Raw genomic sequence first — 27,334 nt, 5'->3', positions numbered from 1 at the left:
ATCCATTTTGAATCCGTCCGCACATTGGCGCGATCCAAAGCATACTGAACGACCTCCCTATGTGTGGATTACTCACAAACGCCGTTGCAAGCGCACTGCCAACGCGTCTGCCGACGCGTCGGCCAACGCGTTCGCCTATATAAGGCGGCATAAAGGAGAACTGTCACACACATGTAAAAAAAAGACGTTTTTGTTACATATTAAATATTGGGATATTATTAAATGCACATCAGAATAATTTTTCAGCACACTACCTTAACTCCTCTAATTAACTGAATGCATACCAAAAAAACTAATGCTGATCAAAAAAAACAATTGATTAACTGAACATATCCTTCAAAAAAAAAAACTTAAACATCATACAAAACGAGACGACCTTTATAACCGAATTCACACCAAAAATATGGTTCATACATCGGATATATTATTTGTAAAACTAAAATTTAAATTGTTTATCAAAAATACTAACTTGCACTCTAAATTGGTCAATTTTACAACGGAATTTCTAAAAACGATATCGAAAGGTGCACCACGATAAAATCAATTTCTATTATCAAAACAAGTCTACAAATTGACAAATCGTGCAACTGAAATATTTTTAACCTAACTTTATTTTCTTTTTGTTTCTCTGTTTTACTGAAAAACATGTTGGTGCCTCCTCATCTACGCCGCACTCAATCCTTTGCGCTCGCTCTTTACTCTTTAGCGACCACAGATATAATATCTTGATCTATTTCTGTGTTAGCGACAAAGATTTTTGGTAATTATGATGAGCTGATAGTGAAAGATTTTATCATTCCAAAACTATATAATTCAAGGTTTCTTGATAAAAATTAAGAAAAATTATCAAAATTCAATACTGTATTGTAATTGTATGGGTTAATAAATTTATTAATGATTCTTAAATAATTAATAGCAATGTTGGCCCAATACGACTTAATTGGGTTAGGTTAGATGGCTACGCTGCGCTACGCTCCCGCCTTAGCCAACGTGGTTATTTTTTGTGAACCACCCAGAAGTACGAGCCCCGCGTAGCGGGGCCCCATCGACTCATAGTTGAAGCCAGTTGTTTTTCTTTTTTTTCTTTAGTAGCTTGTCAACTCTTTAAGTGCAATTCCTAAGCCGGAGGCTTAATTATTATGCAATATATCGATAAGGAACCCTTTGTGCGCGAATCCGACTCGCTCTTTGCCGATTATTTATTATTATTGTTTATAAACTGAGTTACCATTAAGTGTGTCAAAGTTTAGTCCATGTTAAGTTAACACTTGATGATTTTTATGTGTTCTTAATTATATGAACATAACAGATTAAATTGGGTTTTATTTAGAATAAATGATGTTCCTAAAAGTAGTTTAGGTGATGGTTTTCCTTTAAAAAGTTGTAGTATGTTTGTAGTATGAATTGTTAGATATACGATTTTAATAATAGTTATTCGTTCAGTAAAACAGTTTCGCAAATAACTTTAAATAGTATGCTGAATTCGCATTATTTAGGGTGCATAATTAGTGTGCAAGTCAGTATTTTTGGTGAAACTTTCAAATATTTTGATCGGGAAAAGGGAATATACAGATATTGATTTAAATACATGCCTTAAATATTATGATAGTTCAAGCGCTTAGTTCCTTTTCTCGCCACGTTCATTTTAAATCACAGATTACTAGTATATATTTGTAGATTTTAAATAGCCTTGTCGAACTGTACGTCTGTAGGTACTGCTGGACTTTGGAAAAAAAACCCACTCCTTGTCTATGGCTTTACAGTTGACAGCAATTTGACAGCTTTGTTTTGAGTTTTCCCGCCAAAACCAAAAACTGTCAAAATACCGCCTACCGAATACCGATTTTGTTTGCTTGCTTGTGTTGAAATTATTTTTTATATTTTGCGTTTATTTTTGCCATTTTCTTTATTATTTTAAGTGTTAATAAAATAGGAATATCATAGAACAATTACATTTCAGTGTTTAATATTGGTTCTACATTTGGGATAACATAAATTTGTAGATAACCATGTGTTCATTTCGATCATAGACGTTAACAGTATTATTCGTTCAGTGATTTTGTGTACTATATTCAATCAAATACTGTCGAGAATACTCAATTAAGATGGATGTTGCTGATACGTATGCCACTCAGAGCCAAGTAAAGGATGAGGTTGGTGTACGATGCCAGAAGTTGTTCCAAGACTTTTTAGAGGAGTGAGTATCTTATTCTGATATACAGCTTTACCCATACTATTTTTTATTAATGCTAGTGGCAATGTGTGTCAATGTAATTAAAATTCAAATATTTTACCAGGTTCAAAGAGGACAATGAGACAAAATATGAAAAACAGGCAAAGGAACTTTTTAAACCAGAGCTGAGCACACTAGAAGTTAGTTTTGATGATGTTGAGAAGTACAATCAGAATCTTGCTACAACAATAATCGAGGAATACTACAGGATATATCCGTTTTTAAATCAAGCCATACTAAATTACGTATTGAGTCTAGCTGATAGTAGCGTGAAGAAGGATTTACAAGATAAGGAGTGTTACGTGTCGTTTGTTGATGTACCAACTAGGCACAAAGTGAGGGAGTTGACTACTGCAAAGATTGGTACTCTTATCCGAATCTCTGGCCAAATTGTCAGAACACATCCAGTACACCCTGAGCTGGTCTCTGGCACTTTTGTGTGCTTGGATTGTCAGACAGTTATTAAAAATGTGGAACAGCAATTTAAGGTATAATTTAAAACATTTTTATTGTAATGTTTTTGGTGATTTTTTTACCTATAAAAAACTTTTTGGAATACCCTAATCAATATTGAAACACCATAATTATTACAGTACACACTGCCAACGATTTGCCGGAACCCAGTGTGCGCCAACCGCAGAAGGTTCATGTTGGACGCAGACAAGTCGGTGTTTGTGGACTTCCAGAAGATTAGGGTACAGGAGACACAGGCAGAGTTGCCCAGAGGTTGTATACCACGGTCACTAGAAGTCATATTGAGAGCAGAGGCAGTAGAATCTGTGCAGGTAAACTTTTGACTTATATTTTTTTTATACATAACATAATGAGTGCCAGTCTTCCACCGTGCGTTTTTCGCGTAACTTTCTGCCGCGCACTGTTAAAATCTGGAACAAACTGTCACCAGCAGTATTTCTAGACCAATACAACCTGCAAACCAAGACAAGAGCGAGCGTATGAGCGTCCCTCTTTAAAGGCTGGCAATGCACCTGCAGCTCTTCTGATGTTGCGAGTGTCCATGGGCGACGGTAGTTACTTTCCATCAGGTGACCCATTTGCTCGTAAGGGGGCCCTTATTTCGTTTTAAAAAAAAATTTGAGTGAGAGGTACAAGTGCATAGCCAGATTAAAAAATAAATACCAAATCAATGCACATTACTTTTAACTGTTTAATAAATTACAATACCTATGAGTCGTTAGATAGTATTATATCCTCAATGTATTGATAGTTCGGTTTATGCATTGAACTATCACTGGGTAAATCAGATTTGCCTTTCATAAAATGAGTATTTGTCTGATAAATAGTTTAAGGTAAAAATTATTCCATTCATAAATTCTGAACATTAGAACTCTTTATCTGTATCTTCTCTCTATTCTCCATGGCCCATCAACATGTAATTAAAAAAAAAAACTTTCTAAAATTAAAAATTACAGGCCGGAGACCGGTATGACTTCACTGGAACATTGATAGTGGTTCCTGATGTGGGTTCCTTGTCCATGCCCGGGGCTAAAGCCGAGCTCACCACCAGAACACGGCAAGCTAATGAAGGCCAGATGGAAGGAATAAAGGGACTTAAGGCTTTGGGTGTTAGGGAACTACATTATAGGTATGTAAAATCTTTGGCTAACTTGAAAACATCTGATTGATTTAATTGTAGAAAAATATCTACTTTTATATATTATTTAAATTAAAACAGAGTTATCTTTCCGAAGTTTTGGTATAATTTGACGACCTCTGTGGCTCAGTGGTGAGCGCGTCGGTAGCTCAAGCCGGAGGTCGCGGGTTCGAATCCCGCCGACGGAACAAAAAGTTTTCAATGTTCCCGGGTCTGGATGTGTATTTAATATGTGTATGATATAATAAAAATCCTTAAATATATGTATAGTATAAAAGTATTAAATATATTTCCGTTGTCTGGTACCTGTAACACAAGTCCTTTAGGTACATAGCACGGGGCCAGACTGACGTTATTGTGTATGTCACTGGCATACAGAAAACAAGGCCCCGCTCATATTATTTACTAATTACTCTTTGTTTTGTCTATCAGGACAGCGTTCCTAGCGTGCAGCGTGCAGGCGACGTCGCGACGCTTCGGCACCGCTGATCTTATAACAGATGACATGACTACGGAGGACATGAGGAAGCAGATGACCGACAAGGAGTGGGATAAGGTAGTCTATAGTCATTGCGTATATTGTTGTAGATAGTTATAGTGTCACTTCATTGACTGTTCTGTTTTCCTAAAAATAGTTGCAGTGAATGGAATTTTGTACTATCAGAGAAGCTAATTCATAGGCAGATGACGGACCTATTTCATTTGGTACTAACCTATGTGTACTAACTCAATGTTAGTTGATATGATCAGTCGGATGGGTTTCATATACCAAGACTAAATAACGTAGGTGTGCCATCTGCCTGCCTGTATCAACTTCTCTAACAATAGATTGAATCACTATTCACTGCTACTTCTCTCTAAGGGCCGCGCCACACCGGAATGGCAGCGGCGAGGCGAGCACTTGAGAAGTTTACGGCCACGAGCGGCCGCAAACTTCTCAAGCGATAATTTAGATAAAGTTTAAAATCATATGACACTGAAAGTTCTCGCCTCGCCTCTGCCATTCCGGTGTGGCGCAGCCCTAAGGCATAGTTCACAATACAATGAAAACGCAGAATCGCAGAGCCTCCGTTTGTTGCAATTTGAACTAACCTTTACTAACGGTTTTTTAATGTCTTCTGTCATTTCAAAACGTGGTATCTTAACAGCATTTGAAATGATTACCCTATAATATAAGACAAAAACCTGCCTTACACTTGCTCTATAGTTAAGCTCGATAAACAGTTAGTTTTTTCTCAGGTATAGCCGTAGTTGGCAAAAGCTCATTATACATTTGTCAGCACCGTACGCGCCGTACGCTTCTGATAAATGAGCGACCTAATAGAGTTTTTTTCCTCAGGTATACGAGATGTCGCGCGACCGCAATCTATACAACAACCTTATAACGAGTCTGTTTCCAAGTATACATGGCAACAATGAGGTCAAACGGGGCATACTGCTTATGCTGTTCGGTGGAGTTGCCAAGACTACTGTTGAGGGTGCGTAATTTAGTTCCATCATTCGCTTTGCTCGCTAGAAAGTTCGTTTACTACGGGAACCATACGTTATACTACTTTCATGTATCCTTATGGAAAATGGAACAAAGTATGACTTTGTTTTGTTTACATTATTAACTTCAAATTTACTGCTTTGTCATCAGACGTAGCGTTTTAGCCATAGGCTTATAATATATTTTACGAGGGCTGCTATTTATGTATCCGGAACTGCCACTTACAAGAACAATATTTAAAAAGTAATTACAACATTTGAAAATAGAACTCTTTGGTTGAAGAATACATTTTGTTTCATGTGACTGTCAATTATTTTTCCATTGTGGCGTCATTTTGAAAATTGCGTGTCTTCATTTGCCATGGATTTAACGCGTGAACATTTTTGTGCAATGATTTACTACGATTTTCGGCGTGGGCTAAATCAACAACAGTGCTTTATTCAACTCACCGCAAGTTTTGGAGATGAAGCACCATCAAAAACCACTGTTTATCACTGGTACAGTGAGTTTAATCGTGGGCGGTCTATGCTCACGGATGAAAATAAAGAAGGTCGCCCAAAAACAGCTGTTGTCTGTTTCCACAAAATATAGATGCTGTGCGGGAACTAATAATGCGTGATCGTCATGTTACATATCGCGAGATAGAGGCGTCCTTAGGCATAAGTATGACGAGCATACATAAGATATTACACGAACATTTGGCTGTAAAAATAATATGTTCGCGTTGGATTCCGCACAACTTGACAATGGATCAAAAACGGGCTCGTGTCGATTGGTGCAAAAAAATGATAAAAAAATACAACCGTGGTACGTCAAAAGCCGTTTATAATATCTACACAGGTGATGAATCTTGGATCTATGCATATGACCCCGAAACTAAACAACAGTCAACGGTGTGGGTGTTCCAAGATGAGCCGAAACCAACAAAAGTTACTCGTGCAAAAAGTACTTTGAAGCAAATGGTCGCCTGTTTTTTTGGAATTAATGGACATGTGGCTACAGTGCCATTAGAGAATCGTAAAACGGTTAATTCTGAATGGTATACGACCATTTGTTTACCAGAAGTCTTTGAAGAAATAAGAAAGGACATCCGACAACGCAGAATTATATTACATCACGACAATGCTAGCTGTCACACCTCAGCTGAAACAACTCAGTTTTTGGAGGGTCAAAAGATCGAATTGACTGGTCATCCGCCGTACAGCCCTGATTTGGCACCTAACGATTTCTTTTTATTTCCATACGCGAAGAACAAATTACGTGGTCAACGTTTTTCGAGCCGCGAAGAGGCTGTTGATGCGTTCAAAATGCACGTTTTGGAGATACCTCAATCAGAATGGAAAAAGTGCTATGAAAATTGGTTCCAGCGTATGAAAAAGTGTGTCGATCATCGCGGCGAATATTTTGAAAAGCAATAAAACCATATTAAATGATATATGTTTGTTTCTTTCTTTAATTCCGGATACATAAATAGCAGCCCTCGTATGGTTTTGGCGATGGATGGGTGATAAAGTAGTTCTTCTACTTTTTTGGTTATAATGTTCATTTGAATGTCTAGTGCTTTATTTTGGTGTAATAAATAGAAATATTAAAACTGTCATACTATCATTCCATATAAAATACACTTGGCAAATGTTTTTTTTATCTGAGGAGCCATTTGGTGGCCCTTACACTAATATCATTAAACCGCTACTTATGTAACAATAATATTATATTCTGGCAACACATACAATTTCATCGTCTTTACAGATTCAAAACAAAAATCGAAGGTAATATTAATTATTAACTTCTGTTACAGGCACCACCCTCCGTGGCGACATCAACGTGTGTATAGTGGGCGACCCCAGCACGGCGAAGTCACAGCTGCTGCAGCAGGTCAGCGACCTCAGCCCCCGGGCGGTGTACACGAGCGGCAAGGCCTCCTCCGCCGCCGGTCTCACCGCCGCCGTCGTCAAGGTGACTGTATACTGTATACCCCGCGCACGACTGTTAGACCACTTCCGACATCGACGTGTGTATTATAGGAGGCGAAGTCGCTAGTCGTCAAGGTGACTTTAAGATCACTTCTAGGATCAACGAATCTGTGAAACTGGAACGAACTGTCACCAGTAGTACTGGACCAATACGACCTGCAAATTTTCAAGAAGAGAGCGTATTCCCTCTCAATGTTAACATTTGTTATTTATTTATTTATTATCACTTAGTTTGATACACCTGTGCAATTTTTTCACACTAAACTATAATATTATTCTTACAGGACGAAGAATCCTTCGACTTCGTGATCGAAGCCGGCGCGCTCATGTTGGCGGACAACGGCGTGTGCTGCATCGACGAGTTCGACAAGATGGACCCCGGAGACCAGGTCGCCATACACGAGGCGATGGAGCAGCAGACCATATCTATCGCGAAGGTAAGGAGATTGAACATATTAGAATGAAGTTCCTTATCTCGCGTAGCGAATGGGGGCTAGACGGAAAAAATTAAGAACAAATATTTCTCTGTCTCTCTCTCTCTTTCTCTCTCATAGAAAACAACTTCGTTCTATCTGAGTGTCCCATCTCTCTCAAGTTTTTTTTAATATTTGAACTAGGGTATACCAAAATCGGTTTAGGCGTATACAATTAACAGACTGATAGACATACTCTTGAATTTCATTTTTTACAATTTTTGGAGATAATAATTAAAAATCTCTATAAGAACATGTTAACGTTATTCGCCAGTAGGCGGCGCTTTGCGTAACTTATTCTAAAATACTAGTTAACAATAACTTTGTATTTAATAGCATATAATATCCACGGAATCCTATAAACCGTGTCCTGAGACCGTGGTTTAATTATCCTTTCCATAATCTAATCTAAACTTTTTTTCTTATTTCAGGCGGGCGTACGCGCCACCCTCAATGCTCGAACGTCCATTCTAGCTGCAGCAAATCCAATCGGCGGTAGATACGACCGAGCGAAGTCCCTACAACAGAACGTATCTCTGAGCGCTCCTATTATGTCCCGTTTCGACCTCTTCTTCATACTCATAGACGAAAGCAGTGAGATGGTAGACTATGCTATAGCGAGAAAGATCGTGGATCTACACTGCAATAAGGAGGAGACGTACGACTGTGTTTATTCGAGAGAAGATCTGTTGAGATACATCGCGTTTGCTAGGTCCTTCAAACCTATTATTACTGAGGTTAGTTATAAAATAAATAAAATAAAAAAGCCTTTATTTCCTATAAAATACACTAAAGTTTAAGAATTAAGTATATTATGTTTCTTACTTTATACGTGGCTTTGCATGGCACAGTAGATACTCAAGGTAACACAAGCTCAGACGGACCCTGGGAGCAAAGCGGCAGATTTTTAAGGTAAACTGTCACCCCAACTCCCTAGGCCATCAGCATCCGGAGACATGGGGTCTCCGGAACCTCCACTGTGCCCTGCCGAGCCTTCTTGTGTAGTATAGGTCCCTTGACGGGAGAAGGCCTCCTCCATGTTTTTCCATTTCTCCCTGTCTTTAGCTATCTTAAGCCAGTTTTTGCCTGCTGTCTTTACTAGGTCATCTGCCCATCTTCCTTTTGGCCTGCCAACTCTTCTTTTTCCAGTAGGTTTCTCACACTCAGTGGTTTCTATTGTCCATCTGTTATCGTTATACCTAGAAACATGTCCAGCCCATTGCCACTTCAGTTTTAGAGCTTGTTTTAGGGCATCTGTTAGTTTTGTTTTTTGTCTAATTGTTTCGCTTCTCACTTTTTGTACTTTTCTTATATTTAGGATGCTCCTTTCCATAGCTCTTTGGGTTGTTATTATCTTTTGTTTGGTTAGTTTTGATAGAACCCATGTTTGTCAACCGTAAAGCAGACTGGGTAACACGCAGGTATCAAGTACAATTTTTTTCAGGTTTATTGAGTAATCTCCCTTTAGGATTTCTTTGAGGGACTAGAATTTTTTCCAGGCTATATTCTGTCTTCTGCGAATCTGAGATGGGTTAAGGATTTCTTGTTAATCTTTATGCCTTTGGTTTCCCAGTTGATGTTTCTAAATATGTTTTCTAGAACCGCAATGAATAATTTCGGTGATAAGGGGTCACCTTGTCTTACGCCCCTCTCTATACTGATAAGTTCACCTTTCGTTTCCAGCCTTACTCTGCTAGTGCTGTTTTTGTAAATAAGTTTTATCATATTAATATATTTCGAGCTGATGTTAAGCTTGTTTAATGCGGTCCATATTGAGGCGTGGCTGATGCTATCAAAGGCCTTGCTGTAATCTACAAACCCGAGATACAGCAGTTTGTTAAACTCCTCGTATTTTTCAATTACTTGTTCTAAGGCTTGAATATGGTCTTAGGTACTGAAGCCAGAACGGAAGCCAGCTTGTTCTATAGGTTGTGCGTTGTCAATAGTTTTTGAAATACGGTTTAGGATTAAAGATGAAAATACCTTATATAGACTATCTAGAAGGCTTATTGGTCTATAGTTATTGATGTCTTTTGGATTACCTTTCTTGTGTAGGAGTATGATATCTGATGTATACCATTGGGTAGGTACTTCCTCGGTTTCCAATATTAGATTGAACAAATCGGTGAGATGGGTACTGGATGGCACTGGAGCTCCAAGTTTTAAGGCTTCGTTGGTAATGCCGTCAGGACCTGGACTTTTGTTTGTTTTAAGATTGTTTAACAGTTCTAATACTTCATTTGTATCTACTAGATGTTCTGTTTCTGTAACGTCACTTGTATGCTCGTCGCCACTTCGAAATTCTTCTAGGTTTTCTTCCCTTTTTTTGTACAGTTGTTGCCACTTGTAAAATTTCTTGTCTGCTTGTAGTTTCTTTGTTATTTCTGTCTAGATTTTGTATCCATGTTTTGTGTAGATTTAGCTCTTTTAGACCTCTTTTTGTGCTCCTGAATTTGTTTAGGTTCTGAGTAAGTATCCTTTGCCTATGTTGTTTGTAATCTCTTTTTATTGCCTTACTCGTCTCTTTGTATAATTTACTTAGTTCTTGTTTAATATTTTTACCTTTATGTTCTTTTATTTTCAATTCGTTTCTTTTTTTAATTAGATTAAGTGTTTCGTTGCTAAATATATTGTGTCTCGTATTTTCCTGTCTATCTGTTTTAGTGACAAGACTGTTTTTTATTGCTTCTTCTAGTGTGTCGTAGTATGTTTGTACGTTTGCGTTCTCTAGTTTGTTTTCTATGTTTATTTTTAAGTTGTCTTTGTATTGTTTTATTTCTTCATCTGTTCTAGGGATTTTAGGCTGAGGTTTGAAGTTGTTTCTGCTTTTCTTAGTTTGTTTCAGGGAGAGGGTTATTCGTATTAGTCTGTGGTCCGTCCGAAATTTTATATTGTTTAGAACTTCGTATTTATTTTGGGATATTTGCCATTATGTAATCTATTTCGTTCTTTGTTCTGTCGTCGGGTGATTTCCAAGGTTTCAGTTTATAATATTATGTGTTAATTATGGAGAGCTTATATTCTTGCGCGTGGTTTATGAGACGTTCTCCTCTTTTATTTCTGATGCCTAGGCCAAATTTTCCCAAAATCAAGTTTTCTTCAGGTTTTGGTTGTCCTATTTTTGCGTTAAAGTCTCCTAATAAAATAATTTTTCTGTCGGCTAGAGCGTGAGCTTGTTTAAGATAATCGTAGAACTTTTCTAATTCAATGTCGCTATAACTCTCTGTAAGTGCATATGCCTGTATTATGGATATTTGGTCTTTCTAAAATTTCATTTCCAGTAGTGCAACTCTCTCAGATATACCTTTGAAAATAATGATATTGTCCTTCCAGATCTTTTTAATTAGAAAACCTACACCGTGTAGGCCCTTTGTTTCTCCAATGTAGCAAAGAATGTAGTTGGCATATTCCTCGATTTGGCATCCTTGTTTGTGCCAGACGCGTTTCAGAGAGTCCCAGTATGTCAATATTTATCGAATCCAGCCCGTGTATGAGTTCCAAATATCGGTAGGTTGTAGCCAGGGATCTGACGTTATACGTGCCTATTCTAATTCTAGACCTGTTTTCTTGTGATATTTTATTTTTAGTGGTTATATTATTGTTAGGAGGGTTTTGGTCTGACTCCTCCACGGTGACCAGCCGGGTTGGGGAGTAGTTGACTGTTTCGCAGCAATCAATTTGCTTCTTACTTAAGGTTCTGAGGTTCTTACTGAGGTTAGTATTTTTTTAAAATTCTTGTATAGGTTTACGGAGTGTAGATGGAGGAGAACTATCTCTGTATGTAAAAAGTGTCCGCTGAAATGCGTTACATTAGGGTGGCGCTACAGTAGCAACAGGGTAAATTTTAAATCATTTTGCAGCCTTTATTTCAGCTATTTTATGTTATATTTTAATATACTTCAATTTATATTTTGTCACCAATGGCTACATTCATTCCATACCCTTTGCTGCAGCTAGCGCCACTCTTGGAGGATTTTTCAACTGTTATTTACTGCATACAACTGGACACTTTTTCATATATCCCTCATATAAGATAGTTCTCCTCCATATATAGGTTGAGCATAACTTTAAGAACGCTCGGAAGAAATCTCTCACTCACCAATGATCCCTAAATCCAAAACAGCACATTATGCTGCTTTTCTACCAGAGCTAAGTGAAGCTGCGGAGAATTTGTTCAAAAGACAGAATCGCTGCGGTAAGCGATTCCAGGCAAATGAAGCGATATAAGGTAACCACCATATTAGATTTTAAATCTTGGTGGAACGAGGATTGAACGGGACTTGTGTGAGCCAACTAATGTTATAATACTAGCTGACCTTATACTATGTAGTGATACAGTTATGGTTAGTAAACTGTATATTCTAAATATTATGACTGTTAACAGGAAGCTGGTCGGTTGCTAGTGGAGTACTACACGGTGCTGCGCGCGCGGGGCGGCGGCGCGGGCGCGTGGCGCATCACGGTGCGCCAGCTGGAGTCGCTGGTGCGGCTCAGCGAGGCGCTCGCCAAGATGCACTGCAGCGGCCGCGTGCAGCCGCACCACGTGCAAGAGGCGCATAGGTATGATATTCGTAGTACTTGGGTTCTTTAAGTGACGTATTGCAGCTGAATAAACGCTGAATTCACGTTGCCACGTTGCATCGATGCGTCGCACAGCGAGTAACGATTGTTTTTGGTCGTTTGATGTTTACACGTTTGACCGTACCGAGCTACCGTCAAACGTCGTACAAAATGAACGATAATAAGAGTCTATTGTTCTTAGGTTGCTGAACAAGTCTATAATCCGCGTGGAGCAGCCCGACATCCATCTCGACGAGGAGGACCCACAGTACGAGCCCGGCATGGACATTGACGAGACACCAGACACCGGTTAGTATATCCTACACCGGTTTCGGTGACGCTATCCGGTTTCACTGAAGCCACGTTATACACATATTAACTAGGGTTGTGCAAAAATGCCTCATTATGCACTGTCTAATTGTAAAAACAGAAGTACGAAAGTGAATCGGTCAAAAGGAGGTATTTCTTTCCACGGGTAAGTTATTTGTTTTAACTAAAAGCAAAGCAAAAAAACGAGCGACTCCTTAGCAACGCACGCGCGTCGCCGTTCTATCTTGATTTATTTCTGTGGTTACACCTATCGCTACTTTTCTCTTTCACTCTCGCATATTTCTGTACAGGCACGCGATAGAATTGTATCGGTTATACTTATCACACCATAAATATTATTACAGAGACCCCGGCGGTAAACGGCGATGCGGCTAAGAAGAAACTGACACTGTCCTTCGAGGAGTACAAGTCTTTGAGCAACATGCTCGTCGTATTCATGAGAAAAGAGGAGGCAGAGGCTGAAGAAGCAGGTATATAGTATTAAAATTTCAAAATAGTTCAAGTACACCAATCACTTGCGTCTGCAAGAGAGCTTCTTATTATCTTATAGCATTATAGCTACAGTCTGTCAAGAAAGTGAAGAAATTAAAAAGTGGCAACATCGTAGTGTCATCCCTATTTTCTTAAATTAATTTGAAAGGGATGGCACTACGATGTTGCCACTTTTTAATTTCTTCACTTTCTTGACAGACTATACTTATAAACACTTCCTCTCTAAGGGTTGATTCAGACCGCAACGCGACGAGGCGAGGCGAGGCGCGGCTAAAATTTGTATGGATTTGATTTCAATTGCGTGAGACGTCTTACGAATCTGTCAAATCCATATAAATTTAGATTTACGATGTTGCCACTTTTTAATTTCTTCACTTTCTTGACGGACTATACCTTTAAAATGTGATAAGAGTGTTTTATGTTAAAGCTGGTAATTAGTACTTACTAAAAAAAAAAAACTACGAATAAATTATGAAGAGTTTACGCACATTTTAACCCAGGTTCGGAGAGCTCCGGTATGCGCAAGAGTGCAGTTGTCAGCTGGTACCTCGAGCGGCTGGTCGCGCGGGGTGACATAGACGACGAGGAGTCGCTCTTGCAGCGTAAAACACTCGTTGAGAAGGTCATCGACCGACTCATGTACCACGTGAGTATCATACAGGATATTTTTAGGGTTCCATACCCAAAGTGTAAAATGGGACCCTTTTACTAGTCTTCGATGTCTCTGTCTGGCTGTATCTAAAGAACCGGTAAAGCTAGACTTTTCACAGATTGTGTATTTCTGTTGCCGCTATAACAACAAATACTAAAAACAAAATAAAATTAATTTATAGGTCGTGTGTGTAGTATACACTTCTCTGTTCCTTTGATAAGTGCAGGATCTATTTAAGTAATTACGCCGCCAATATAATAAACGCCATATTACGTGGTTTGCGTATTATTTGTATTAAGTTTTATGTTAACAATCAATAGATGCTGTTAGTAGTACATTTATGAGGTTTTATTACAATTTACATGAATTGCTTTTTCTAGTGGCCTATAATAATAACTAGCTATTTGACCGAGGTTTGCTCGGTATTCGATAAAACACGAATAAAATGACATTTTCTAAAAATGATTCCTAGCTAGATCGATTTATCGCCCCCTAAACCCCCCTATATACTAAATTTCATGAAAATCGTTGGAGCCGATTCCGAGATTCCAATTATATATATACAAGAATTGCTCGTGATAATTGTCATAAGCTCACAATAATGAATATTCATATGTATTTATCTTTTTTTACAGGACCAAGTTATCATTCCATTGTCGACGACGGGGCTGAAGTCGACACAAAAATCGTCAGAGCAAGAGATAGAAGATGATCCTTTGCTCGTTGTTCATCCGAACTATGTTGTGGACTCGTAGAATTTGTTTTCTTTTTGTAATAAAATATCTTCTTTTAATATGTATTTTTATTAGCCGTGTGATTGGTAGAATATTGGAGACACGTAACAGTCAAAGATTTCAAGTATATTTTAGCCAGAAAAGTTTGTTTATGACTTTAAGTATTAGTTAATAGTTAGGGAATTATAGTTTTGTAGACTTAAATTTACATATAGCTATTCTATTAATCAGTCAAAACGGAATTAAACACCTAGTTTTGTGATTAAAACTAATTTTAACGAATTAAAAAACATTTATTTTCTACTTAACAAAAATATAACAAAACTTAGCACCGTTCAAACACTTTATACAAATCACCCAGGCTTGCTACTTGTAGTATCGTTCCATTGGTTGTAAACTGTGTCGTCGGTAGGAAATTCTTTCTAATCGCCGGAAATATTATATGCTCCTGAGTCCATTGTTCCGAAGAGCTTGTAGACGAGTCAGGGTTTACCTGTGAGTAAAATATAGCCGTCTGTCGACTGAACGTGTCGAAGCATTCCTTCTCCGACTCCCAGTTGACTTCGGTGACTAGACGGACGAGGTAGGTTGGTAGCGCTCCCATGTATGGCGTATGACCATCTGTGATGTTAAATACAAGATGATTTAATACTTTGTTGCTAAAGTCCAGGATAGAGGAAATTCAAAAATTTTACATGCGTAAGTGACGAGTTTTTTGTCTACGCAGCGACTTTATAGACTACCCAGCTAATAAATAAAGTTGCGCAAAAAAATAAGCTATACAATGTTTCGTTTTCGAACGTGTATTGAACAAATCATTGTATAGCGAATCCATCGTATAAATATTTTTAGGCGGTTAATTTATTTTGAGATATTATCTGTCAAAAAAGTGAAGAAATTTAAAAGTGGCAACATCGTGTCATCCCTTTTTTCTTAGATTGATTTGAAAGGGATAACACTACGATGTTGCTACTTTTTAGGGTTCCGTAGTCAAATGGCAAAAACGGAACCCTTATAGATTCGTCATGTCTGTCTGTCTGTCCGTCCGTATGTCACAGCCACTTTTCTCCGAAACTATAAAAGCTATACTATTAAAACTTGGTAAGTAGATGTAGTAAACCGCATTAAGATTTTGATACAACAATGGAAAAAATATTAAAATTTTTAGGGGTCCCCCAGGTACAACTGAAACAAAAAAAATTTTTTTTCATCTAAACTGTGTGTGGGGTATCTATGTATAGGTCTTGAAAAATCATATTGAGGTTTCTAATATCATTTTCTTCTAACCTTCATAGTTTGCGAGAGAGACTTTTCTAAAGTGGTAAAAATGTGTGCCCCCCCCCCCCTCTAACTTCTAAAGTAGAGGCATGATAAATCTAAAAAAAATATATGATGTACATTACTATAAAAACTACCAACGAAAATTGGTTTGAACGAAATCTAACCAGAAGTTTTTTTTATACGTCGTAAATGGTAAACCTTAATTTAACTTTCATTAAATCAATTGAAACATAAAAATAAATCAAAAACCTTTTAATTTCATCAAAATAAACCTTATTGCTGCTGCGGAACCCTTCATGGGCGAGTCCAACTCGCACTTGGCTGGTTTTTTAATTTCTTCACTTTCTTGACAGACTATAAATATAGATAACAACTTATAACCTATAATATTGTGATGGGCAACATTTTTAAACCCGTCTATACCTACACCATAACTTTACAGTGGTCTCAGTAAAGGGTGTCTCTAATACAGGTATGGTCACTGGGTCACTATACTAAGAGCAGGAGTGCACTAACCCAGTAGCAAGGGCAAAGCCAGAAGTTCCTTCGCATTCATCTCCAGCGAGAAGTACTCTAGCAGCATGTCCCGCTTCGACACGAGCATACCGACCATCTGGACCCCTAACTCGCGACGATCGCCTGGAGAAAAGAGAAAAATAACATTCGTTATTAAAAAAAAACTTGCGTAACCATTTTTTAAGAAATCGTCTTCAAGATCAATATTTCTTAATTACGGTTTTACAAGAATAAGGGCCTGTTTCACCACTTCCTGATAAAGTGCCAGATAGGCTATCCGATACTTATCAGGAAATGGTGAAACAGGGCCTAAGTGATACATTTAAATCTTAATTAGTAATAAGTAATTTTTAGACGTAGGAGAGCCATGCTTCGGCACGAATGGGCTGGCTCGACCGGAGAAATACCACGTTCTCACAGAAAACCGGCGTGAAACAGCGCTTGCGCTGTGTTTCGCCGAGTGAGTGAGTTTACCGGAGGCCCAATCCCCTGCCCTATTCCCTTCCTTACCCTCCCCTATTCCCTTCCTTACCCTCCCCTATTCCCTTCCTTACCCTCCCCTATTCCCTTCCCTTCCCATCCCTACCCTCCCTTATTACCCTATTCCCTCTTAAAAGGCCGGCAACGCACCTGCAGCTCTTCTGATGTTGCGAGTGTCCATGGGCGACGGAAGTTGCTTTCCATCAGGTGACCCGTTTGCTCGTTTGCCCCCTTATTTCATAAAAAAAAAGTATTTTTGTAATAATTTCATTAGAAATTACAAAAAATTGTGTAAGACTGGGTTGCACCAACTAACTTTAAAATTAATTACAATGCAAAATGTCAAATCTTTAGTTAAGTTTCGATTTTTTTTCAATTGTTGTATCTATTCTACGGTATTAAATAACTCAGTACTTTATCTGTGCAGTGACGTAACCTTAAATCTATCAATGATAAATAGTTTATGGGTAAAGTTGTGTAATTGGAGGGCTAAATAAGCTTTAAAATTTGGCATAAAATATAAAGTTTAAAGTTAAAAATGGACGCTATCAAGACGCCATATTTAACCATAACCATAGAGCTCGACAAAGTTTTAAATGCATGTGGTGAAAAAAAGAACTAACGCTGTCATCATACAAAAGCGCCATTTTTGCCAGTTCTCCTTTACCAGCAGCGACCCCGCCCACGTGCATTTATAACCTTGTTGGATCAGCTGTCATCTGTCAATTTTTCCGGGCAAAGTTAAGGATAAAGTTAAAGTTAAATTTGCCTTAACCATCACACCTCTGGTGCCACCCAGTCTAAATAAAACTTAAAAAGTTAATAGTTAAAAATTATGTAGACTGATATGACTTCAGAGTTCTGACAAAAAAAAGTAATCTTTAACTTCACGCAGACCACTGATAAAGTTCCGTGCGGGCCGTAGGTTGAGTATAGCTGCTCTAGATCATTCCATACTAATATTAAACCGATTTTGTTAAGACTAACCTAACTTGACTACATACTTGAACCTAGATCTCAAAATCTCTAAGGTCTAGAAAACTGATTTTTCGACACAAGTAACTTCAGTTCATGAAGATTAAATGCTCAAGATGAAAACACGATTACTGAAAAAATGCTCGATAGTTTCTTTTATATAAAAAACCTTGTTTTAGACACTTTTTGCTTGGATATTCGAAGTTTGCTGTCTTTTCTTTAATATTTTTTAATATATCTAAAGGCATTGATAAAACCTAAATTTGCTCAAAACACTTTTTTCATAATCGTTATAGTTCGTCTTTTATTCAAGTAAAACTAACTTGGCGATGATTCTGCGCCGTCCTTTTTCACCTGGCATATGAAAGACGGGCGTGAGTGTGAAGAGAGAAGGACGATGTTTGATTTTTTGAGTCAGGAGCGCTCTTAAAATTTGGTATGCAGATATTTCGAGTCTCGGGAAAGGACGTAGGACACTATTTATCCCGGACTTATCAACGGAGTTGCAGGCGTCACCTAGTGGAAGATTTTTTTTATAAAATAAGCAGGCAAACAAGCAAACGGGTCACTTGATGGAAAGCAACACAGCCGCCCATGGACACTCGCAACATTAAAAGAGCTGTAGGTGCGTTGCCGGCCTTTAAAAAAGGAATAAAAATAAGAATGAGGCCGCGTACACACCTAATTCGGAATCCCAGGCGTCGTCCGCGCTGAGCCCCAACACGAACAGCTCCTCCAACGGCAGAGCATTAGACAGTTTGATGAACCCGAGGTTTTGGAAGTCATACAGTATCGTCTCGTAGAACAGTTCCTCGCTGTAATATGAAAAGTTAAACATTATATTTCTTTATTTTTTTACCTCAACCTAGGATCCTAAATTAAGCAACCTATAATCAGGATCCTATATTCAGTAAACCTAAATGCAGGATCCTAAATTCAGGATTAATTTTGGATCCTGAATTTTTTTCCTGAATAAGATTAGGAACCTAAACTCAGGATCCTAAGTTCAGTTCCTAAGGCTGCCTTCACATTAAGTCGAGTATAGTGCGGCAGCCTAAGGGATGCTGAATTTATGATCTTGATCTTGGGTTTTTCAATTTAGGATCCTGGATTTAGGTTGCTTAATTTAGTATCCTTAATTAAGGATCTTGAATTTAGGATCCTGAAGTAAGTTCCTTTCTTAAGTCATTCCTCTAAGCTGTTAATCACAGGCTAACCTTAACCCCCAAGGGGGTTGCGACCCGCAAGTTGAAAAACACTGCTAAAGTTAAAAAATATAAATAAATTACTCACGTCAATCTTCTAGTATCACACAAATATAATTTGGTAGAATGTTGCACTAGAGATCTGTAGCTGTCTATACAAGCTATGAATATGAGATTCGCGAGGATCTCTCTTAGATTCATGTTGCATTGACTCTCTATCTCCATTCTCAACTGTTTCACGCTTGTCAGTTTAGTTTCTATCCTTTCATATTCGAAGGTTCTTGTTTTAAAGGACTGCTTTGGATCTATGTATGTACTGGAATTTCCCACTGCGTTGCTCCATTTTGGTATTCTTTGGACTACATTTTCTTCTATATCTACTTGTTCCATATTATTAGATATTTCTATGTTTGGTACTTTATTTATTTTGCCATTTTGTGAATGTCCTTCTCCATTCGTAAAACTTATTGGTTGATTGCCTGTTTTATCGTTATTACAATCTATATTTCTATTATATTCTTTGTTTACTTCGTTCTTGCCTTCAGAATCTTTATTTATATCATTTACATTAGAATTAGTTTTTCTTGCATCTAACGTTTCTAAACTATCATTATCATTTAGTTTTCCAACTCCTACAGCAATTTTTGCATCGTTTATTGAAGTTTCTGTATTTTCTCGATTCGTTTGCGCTCTGAAGAATTTATCGATCTTCTGAGTATCAGCGTTGACTCTGACTAGATCTTTGGCGTATACTTTCGCACCGTCCGTTGTTTTCTTGATAATTTCTTCAACTGCAGAGGCACCGGGTAGCCTGGCCTGTAAAATTTATAACACAATGATTTATAAACTGTATCCATAATTAAACACTAGATAACGCCTGCAACTCCGTTGCGCCAAAATTCGTTTATCGCGCGGGAACCGTACATTTTTCCGGGATAAAAGTTATGTCCTTTCCTCAAAGTATCTCCATACCAAATTTCTGCAAAATCTGTATTGCGGTTTAGGTGTGAAGAGGAAACAGGAAGACAGACAGGCACACTTTCGGATTTATAATATTAGTATGGATTGTGGTGGCTATTTAGATTAGATATAAAAAAAAACTATCAACCTTACTAAAAAAAAATCACCAAAATCGGTTCACCCAGTCAAAAGTTCTGAGGTAACAAACATAAACAATACAGTCGAATTGAGAATCTCCTCCTTTTGTCGGTTAAGTATACAGTATCTTCAAGACTTCACTATCTACAGAAACTGAATTTCTATTTCAATCATATACCTGAGTATACATGACCCTGGATGAGTTGCAGCTCAACAGCTTGCTCTCCACGCAGCTCTTGATCTTGTCTATGATCTGCTCCTCGTACAGAAACTGTACTTCATGTTTAGTTGGGTGCACGTTCACATCAACGTTTTTGGGATCTAAAACATTAATTTGCAGGCAAATCATTTACTCTCTAAAGTCCTGTAAGTACCATGCCTTTTGATTAACTATAGGTCTATCAGAATCTGATGGCAATTTTTGACAGCAGATTTTCAAAAAATATCCTTGATTATTGGATACATTTTTATATTGGCATGTTCAACACACAGAATCAGCCGCAATAAGAAAAAAAAAAAGGAACAAAATGTTTTATTCCAATTACCCCGGTATTGCTAGAGTCAATTTATTTTCTCACTTTTTGCCATCAGATTCTGGTAGACCTATATGCGTGAGGCGAACAGCAATAGGGAAATGGCTATCAGATGGTAACACGATATTGGTAGCTATTGAAGTTATTCGTAGATATTGGACCTCTTTTATATTTACAAAGTACTCACCTAATTCAATACTGAGATACACAATAGAGTGAGAATTTTTCGGCAAATACGTTGAGTAGACAGAATCCACGGCTTTGCGTATGGCTGAAAATTAAGTTAAGTATTGTGGTATTATATTTTTTTATGTCAATTCCCTGTATTTTATGCACAAAAACTTTTAGAAATATAAATTTCGCTTTACTTATTAGGAAAGAAACTATACATTCACGCACTATTTGTTTTCATTCAAAAGAAATAGATGGCGCTATACTGTCTGTTTTAATTTCACTTTTATAATATAATACTTGAAATTATGTTGTTCAGATGGCCAACCCACACGTACCACAACCACACGACACCCACAACCACACACCACGTGGTCGGGTATATATTTCGTATTGTAAATGAACTGGACTATTCACACATACTACATTTTGCTGTTGTTGTCGACCGCTTGTGTGATACCGACCACATCACAACCACAAGCGAACTACTGACCGACCACATCGAAACCGTGGGAGAGCCATGCTTCGGCACGAATGGGCCGGCTCGACCGGAGAAATACCACGTTCTCACAGAAAACCGGCGTGAAACAGCGCTTGCGCTGTGTTTCGCCGAGTGAGTGAGTTTACCGGAGGCCCAATCCCCTACCCTATTCCCTTCTCTACCCTCCCCTATTCCCTTCCCTTCCCATCCCTACCCTCCCCTATTCCCTTCCCTTCCCATCCCTACCCTCCCCTATTACCCTATTTCCTCTTAAAAGGACGGCAACGCACCTGCAGCTCTTCTGATGCTGCGAGTGTCCATGGGCGACGGAAGTTGCTTTCCATCAGGTGACCCGTTTGCCCCCTTATTTCATAAAAAAAAAAGCCACGTTGCGTCGATGCAATGAGCGTGCGCGCACACCGCCCGCACTCTTCCCCCCCGTTTCATTGACTTACGTACGTAAGTAACGTAACCACATCGCAACCACTGGCGACAACGCAACCACGTCGGCATTTTGTCTATGAAGTCGCTTCCTGAACATGGACATAGTTTACTGGGTCTATCAATAAAATGATTTATGACCGTGCTTTCGTATTTTTTTTTTTCATCTGAAATGTAACCCGGCTTCGATTCAATTTCTTCCCATAACTCTTCATGTTCCAAATAATTTTTGACAGCGAACTTCCAAGATTGATAATTTTCTCTTCCAACGAGTTTTTCTATCGCTTCCATTGATATTTGTGAAGCCATTTTGTGATAGCTGAAAGTTGGCTGAAAGAACAAAGAAATCGCCGCACGGCCGGCGAGGTGCGAGGTTATCTATGGCACCATGTTGCAATTAAAAAATAATTTAACAGGTACCACAACCCAACTACAAAAAGCTGCAGCGACACCATTCACACATTACCACTGCTTGACGGCATTTTGTCGTTACGACGTGGTGTGGTTGTGGTACGCGTGGGTTGGCCCTTAGTGCAAAATGAAATAACATAGCATAAAAAGGGCAAAATACTTTTAGGAGAAAATAATATAAGAATACTGACTTCAGCAAATATTGTCACTTACCTTCTCAAAACCTAAATTTTGACGTCATAGCTAATAATTATTGTTTTGCTCTCATGTTCATACTTACATGTGGAGACAACCATTCTATGGTTAATAAACAGTAGCATCATGCCCTTCTTATGCGAGTAATTGACATTGGTGATGTATCCATGGAGTTCAAATTTCAGTGTTGGTTCTTTAATCTCTATTTCGAGCAACTCTCGAGCAATTTGGTTGCCATGTACCTGAAAATATGTAAAATGTAGTTAATCTAGATTCTAAGAGTATAATCTTTTACTATGGTGAAAAACCTTTTAGTAGTTTAAACTTACACAACCCATACTCACAAACTTTTATCATTATAATAATACTTGATGTAGCCCACAATTTCTCGCGAAATTTTAACTATCACGCTGTCATTTTGCAGCAATAAAACTATAATGTCCTTTCCCGGGACTCGAGTTTACACATTTGTGGTGAAAATGCTTGAACCATGATTAAAGATGACTAATCAGTAAACAGCAATACAAGTAGTTGGATAGTTAGCTAAAATATTTACAACTTACAATCCGCACATTTTCGACAGTACTTGAGTTGAGTGGCGTCCTAATATCCGTGTTTTCACCAAACTTCTTTAGTGTGAATGCGACTTTACTGTTGTGTATGGCGTATCCTCCAACCACGTCCATGATATGTGTGTATTCCTCGTTGGGACTGCGCAGGGCTTTCTTCCTCGCTACGACGTTGTAGAATATGTCCTCGACTGTGATCTGTGTGCCCGTGTTGCCGGCGCAGGCTTTGATTTGACCTTTCACCTTGCCGTTTTCGTAGGATACCCTATAATTAATTATTATTAAAAAAAAATTGTTTATTGTCTCAGTAAATATGTAATAAGGAAATTATACAAAACAAAAGATAGATACAGGTGTTACAACAATAAGGTGCACAACCCCTACACTAAGGGTCTTGTGCTGTAGGAGTTGACTTAATTCAATGTACATAATTATTGGATATTATAAAGATGACAGAGAGAGAGAGAAATGTGTACGACACAAAAAATTATACAGTAGAATAAGGGCTGATGCTTACCTCGGCTAACAAATTAGTTTAGCCATACAACGAGGTAATGCTGCCAGCCTAATTGGTACTTTCCCCTTTAGCCTCAGATTTCTGATGTTATTTTTTACCATAGTGTTTATTCATCTATTAAGTAGTTGTATTTTTATGGTAATTGTGTCTTAAAATGTAATATTGTATACTTAAGTTTGTATATTTTGTTAAATAACTAGAATAAATTAAAGTAGACTAGTACCTAGTAATACTCTGCTGTGCCTTTGAATGTTAAATGTACAACACGGCCAAAATATATTCTTTTTGAGAAATTGTAGACAGCGAAGCTGTGCGGCACAAAGCGTGTAGTGTCGCGTCATGTCGCTGCCACATGCTGCCGCGTAGTATAGTTAGTACCGTCCCGTCTTAAGATCCACTATTACGTTGGAAGACTAGGAATATACTTGAATTGCGGGTATTAAAACGTAACTACAGCGGAGCGACACGACTTCACAGTGCAATTATTTCTGCATAACATCCTGTGTCCTTTCCTGGGACTTAAAATACCTCCATACCAAACATCAGCAAAATCAGTTCAGCAGCTTGGCCGTAACAGACCGACAGACACATTTATAATAATAGGTGATAATAGTATCAATAAGCTAATAAGTGAACTTTTATCATTAAACAAGCATACTTATAAGCACATTTGTCTGCAGCAGTTTTGGTCATTATGGACAGATGAGCTATATGACTTATACTGGCCAATGCTTCCCCTCGGAACCCGTAAGTGTTTATAGCTTGTAAATCTTCAAACTCTTTAAGTTTAGACGTAGTAAATCTCTCGCAGACTATATCCAAGTTGTCACATCTGATGCCCGTTCCATTGTCTTGTATCTGAAATGTAGAAATATTAATTTTGTACATAATGTGTTTGTTCAGGATGTTGTGTTCAATACTGTTTGTGCAAAATTCTAATTTAAAAAATAGGGGTCAAAGTGTAGAAATACTTTTGCAGATTAAACATGTAAAAAGGAAACTAACACTTTAGAATTCATAAGATAATAATAAGAATGGATATAGAAGTATAGGAGTTAGGACATAACAAATCAAGTTGTTTTAAATTTTATTAAAATTCTAAAATCTACTCGCAAAAATTTGATTTTAATATTTACCTGTAAATACTTTAATCCTCCTGCTTTGACTGTAATTATTATGTTTGTTGCATGTGCATCTAAGCTGGAAAACATGTTAAAGAATTAGTTTGAGGGTAAGAGTAAGGTATGTTGCTAATAAGAAAAGGTTCTACAGGGGTTTCCAAACTTACAAAATAAGTGCCCTACTGCCCACTTTGCCCACTTTGAGAAGAAATTATGTTTTAGCACCCCCATTGTTTCAGTTTAAAATGCATCCAGATGAAATAAATCACCCCCTAAGCCTCTACACAACGCTCCCACTTCTTTTCTGGGTCCCACACCCTTCAGATATTCAGCGCCCACAAGGAGGCGTTATCGCCCACTTTGGGAAAGGCTGCTCTAATTGTCTACAAGATAGGCGCAACTCTATTGCGCCGAAATTTGTTTATTGCTGGAACTGTACATTTTCTGAGATAAAAAGTATAGTTTGTCCTTTCCCGGGATTCCCTCCCTCCATACTAAATTTCAGCAAAATCGGTTCAGCGGTTTGGGCATGAAGATGTGACATACAGACAGACAGACAGACTATCACATGTAAAATATTAGAATTGATTCATATAGATATAAGTACTTAAATACTTTCTCAATGTATTGATTATAGCTTTTGGTAGCTGTTACCTATTCTCAATCAGCTCTTTCAATGCATTTGCAGGTCTCTGGACTATTTCCCCAGCTGCTATACGATTCACAACATCTTCATCTAGTTTTCTTATTATTCCCGGCTCCATTATTTACACCTTTATATTGGTGTTTCTGCAATATAAGTAGAAATAGTTTTCAAAATATAACCAAATATATTTTCTCTGTATTTCTCGGTAATATAATTTGAATCAAAAATAAATCTAATTTTTATTCAAAATACGAGATGATCGCGTAATATGTATTTTCACAACAAAAACGTAGTGATTATATTCTCTTTGACAAAAACAAAACTTTGTCAAACAAAACAAAATCAAAGAGAATGTCATATTAAACTACGTAACAAGTAGTGATGGGACTCGAATCACATTAGATTCGAATGATTCCAATCATGACATTTATATCTCGATTCGAGTCAGTTTTTAAATTGATTCGAATTGTCGAGTTGATTCGAATCCACGAGCTGATTCGAATTCACGAGCTGATTCGATTCCACGAGCTGATTCGAATCACGTCAATGCAACGCCCCGCGAAAGATTAGTACCGTATATGGTAATGTTCAGTGCGATTATAGAGCGCGAGCTCTCATTGCAGTGGGTCGACACTTCCATATAAAAAGCCTGACCCCCAAGCCAGTCACTAAAAACACGACTCTATCGCTTTTAAAATAAAGTCTATATTTGAATAACCGCAAGGCTTCAAGTTTGAGATGCGAATCATTACCAACATACAGAATCTTAACATTTTGTTATCTATGATTTTGTGATTACTGAAGGTTGGCAGCTTTGCAATGACTTTTTCACTTTTTGAAGTTGTTTGAAAATTGTATAAAACAAACATCTGAAAAAATTGATTTTTGCTTGAATATCAAGTGAATTGGCCATTAAATTTGTGCTTTTATGTTAAGTTTTGTTGCGTGTCACCGATTTCGTGAGTTTAATTACATTTTCACCGACTCCTTGAAAAGTGATACCTACTTATTATTTTCGTCTGAAAATATTTCAACTAACATGGAAAGCCGCATCTGCAAGAAGTGTACGATTTGTGGAGTACGTAGACTCCCCAAATCGAGCATATTTCTTGCAAAATTTCCTCTTGACCCTGATCGGGTCTTACAACTTTTGTACTCTTGCATCATAATATGACAATTGATGTTGATGGTGTGATTCGGCACTAAGGGTTTTGGCACTCATTGTGTTACTTGTATCAGTACGTATTTAAATCAGCAAAGTCTAATTAGTAATCCATCCAATTATATATTATAATATAAAACTTGTAACTTGTACCTCTTATGCTACTTTATATAGATTATAGAGGAAAGATTTTATTCCTTTCGACAAATAAGGCTCTACTAAAACTATTGGATCCATTCCAAAACTTCTTCCAGCATAAGAATGCTATATTATCCAACAGTAACATAGGCTACTGTTTTGAATCCTGTAAGAACTAAGTCTGATGACTGCTTTGAATGACTACAAACAAATTATTATAAATCTTTCAAATGTCGATTATGGGTGAAAGCATCGGGCATTGAAGATTTAGTTTATGTGCCAATTGAAAAGTTGCATCAGCTCAAGTTTATCTGTGGTGCCCACTTTACCCGTCAATGCTTTAATGCAAAAGGGAACCGGTTGTTAGCCAGTGCAGTGCCAACTGAAGGTCTCATGAGAACCCCTTTATCTGATGACCTTTTTACTGAGTTTCCTTTGCATATTAAATCATATTATGATAAAATTAATCCTGCTGGAAAACATACAGGTAAGTGACCATTGTATTTTTTTTTATTTTTAGGATTCCGTACCCAAGGGGTAAAAACGGGACCCTATTACTAAGACTTCGTTGTCTGTCTGTCAGTCTATCTCTCTGTCTCCAGGCTGTATCTCAAGAACCGCTATAGCTAGACTTCTGAAATTTTCACAGATTGTATATCTGTTGCTGCTGTAACAACAAATCCTAAAAACAAAATAAAATTAATATAACGATGGAGAGCCATGCTTCGGCACGAATGGGCCAGCTCGACCGGAGAAATACCACGTTCTCACAGAAAACCGGCGTGAAACAGCTCTTGCGCTGTGTTTCGTCGAGTGAGTGAGTTTACCGGAGGCCCAATTCCCATC

General features: G+C 37.9%; 2 protein-coding genes across 2 annotated transcripts; one reads left to right on the top strand and one right to left on the bottom strand.

The window, feature by feature from the left end:
* Positions 1-1,896: 1,896 nt before the first annotated feature.
* LOC121737700 (DNA replication licensing factor Mcm6) lies at positions 1,897-14,607 on the top strand. Its single transcript, XM_042129380.1, has 14 exons — positions 1,897-2,197; positions 2,298-2,721; positions 2,827-3,018; positions 3,664-3,836; positions 4,278-4,401; positions 5,185-5,323; positions 7,133-7,290; positions 7,592-7,744; positions 8,212-8,517; positions 12,165-12,340; positions 12,543-12,649; positions 13,015-13,140; positions 13,663-13,808; positions 14,450-14,607. The coding sequence occupies exons 1-14, from the start codon at positions 2,106-2,108 to the stop codon at positions 14,567-14,569; spliced, it is 2,436 nt and encodes an 811-aa protein (XP_041985314.1). The 5' UTR covers positions 1,897-2,105; the 3' UTR covers positions 14,570-14,607.
* Positions 14,608-14,828: 221 nt separating this feature from the next.
* Positions 14,829-25,344, bottom strand: LOC121737702 (DNA mismatch repair protein Mlh1). The gene is made up of 11 exons (XM_042129383.1): positions 25,197-25,344; positions 24,558-24,621; positions 24,080-24,279; positions 22,899-23,169; positions 22,421-22,577; positions 20,824-20,907; positions 20,282-20,424; positions 19,094-19,821; positions 18,482-18,615; positions 16,346-16,468; positions 14,829-15,169 (listed from the first exon to the last, which is right to left on the bottom strand). The coding sequence occupies exons 1-11, from the start codon at positions 25,304-25,306 to the stop codon at positions 14,874-14,876; spliced, it is 2,310 nt and encodes a 769-aa protein (XP_041985317.1). The 5' UTR covers positions 25,307-25,344; the 3' UTR covers positions 14,829-14,873.
* Positions 25,345-27,334: the final 1,990 nt, after the last annotated feature.

This window comes from Aricia agestis, chromosome 21, assembly GCF_905147365.1.
Source record: "Aricia agestis chromosome 21, ilAriAges1.1, whole genome shotgun sequence".
Taxonomy (NCBI): domain Eukaryota; kingdom Metazoa; phylum Arthropoda; class Insecta; order Lepidoptera; family Lycaenidae; genus Aricia; species Aricia agestis.
Note: the sequence above shows the minus strand (reverse complement) of the source record. Positions and strands in the feature narration are given on the sequence as shown.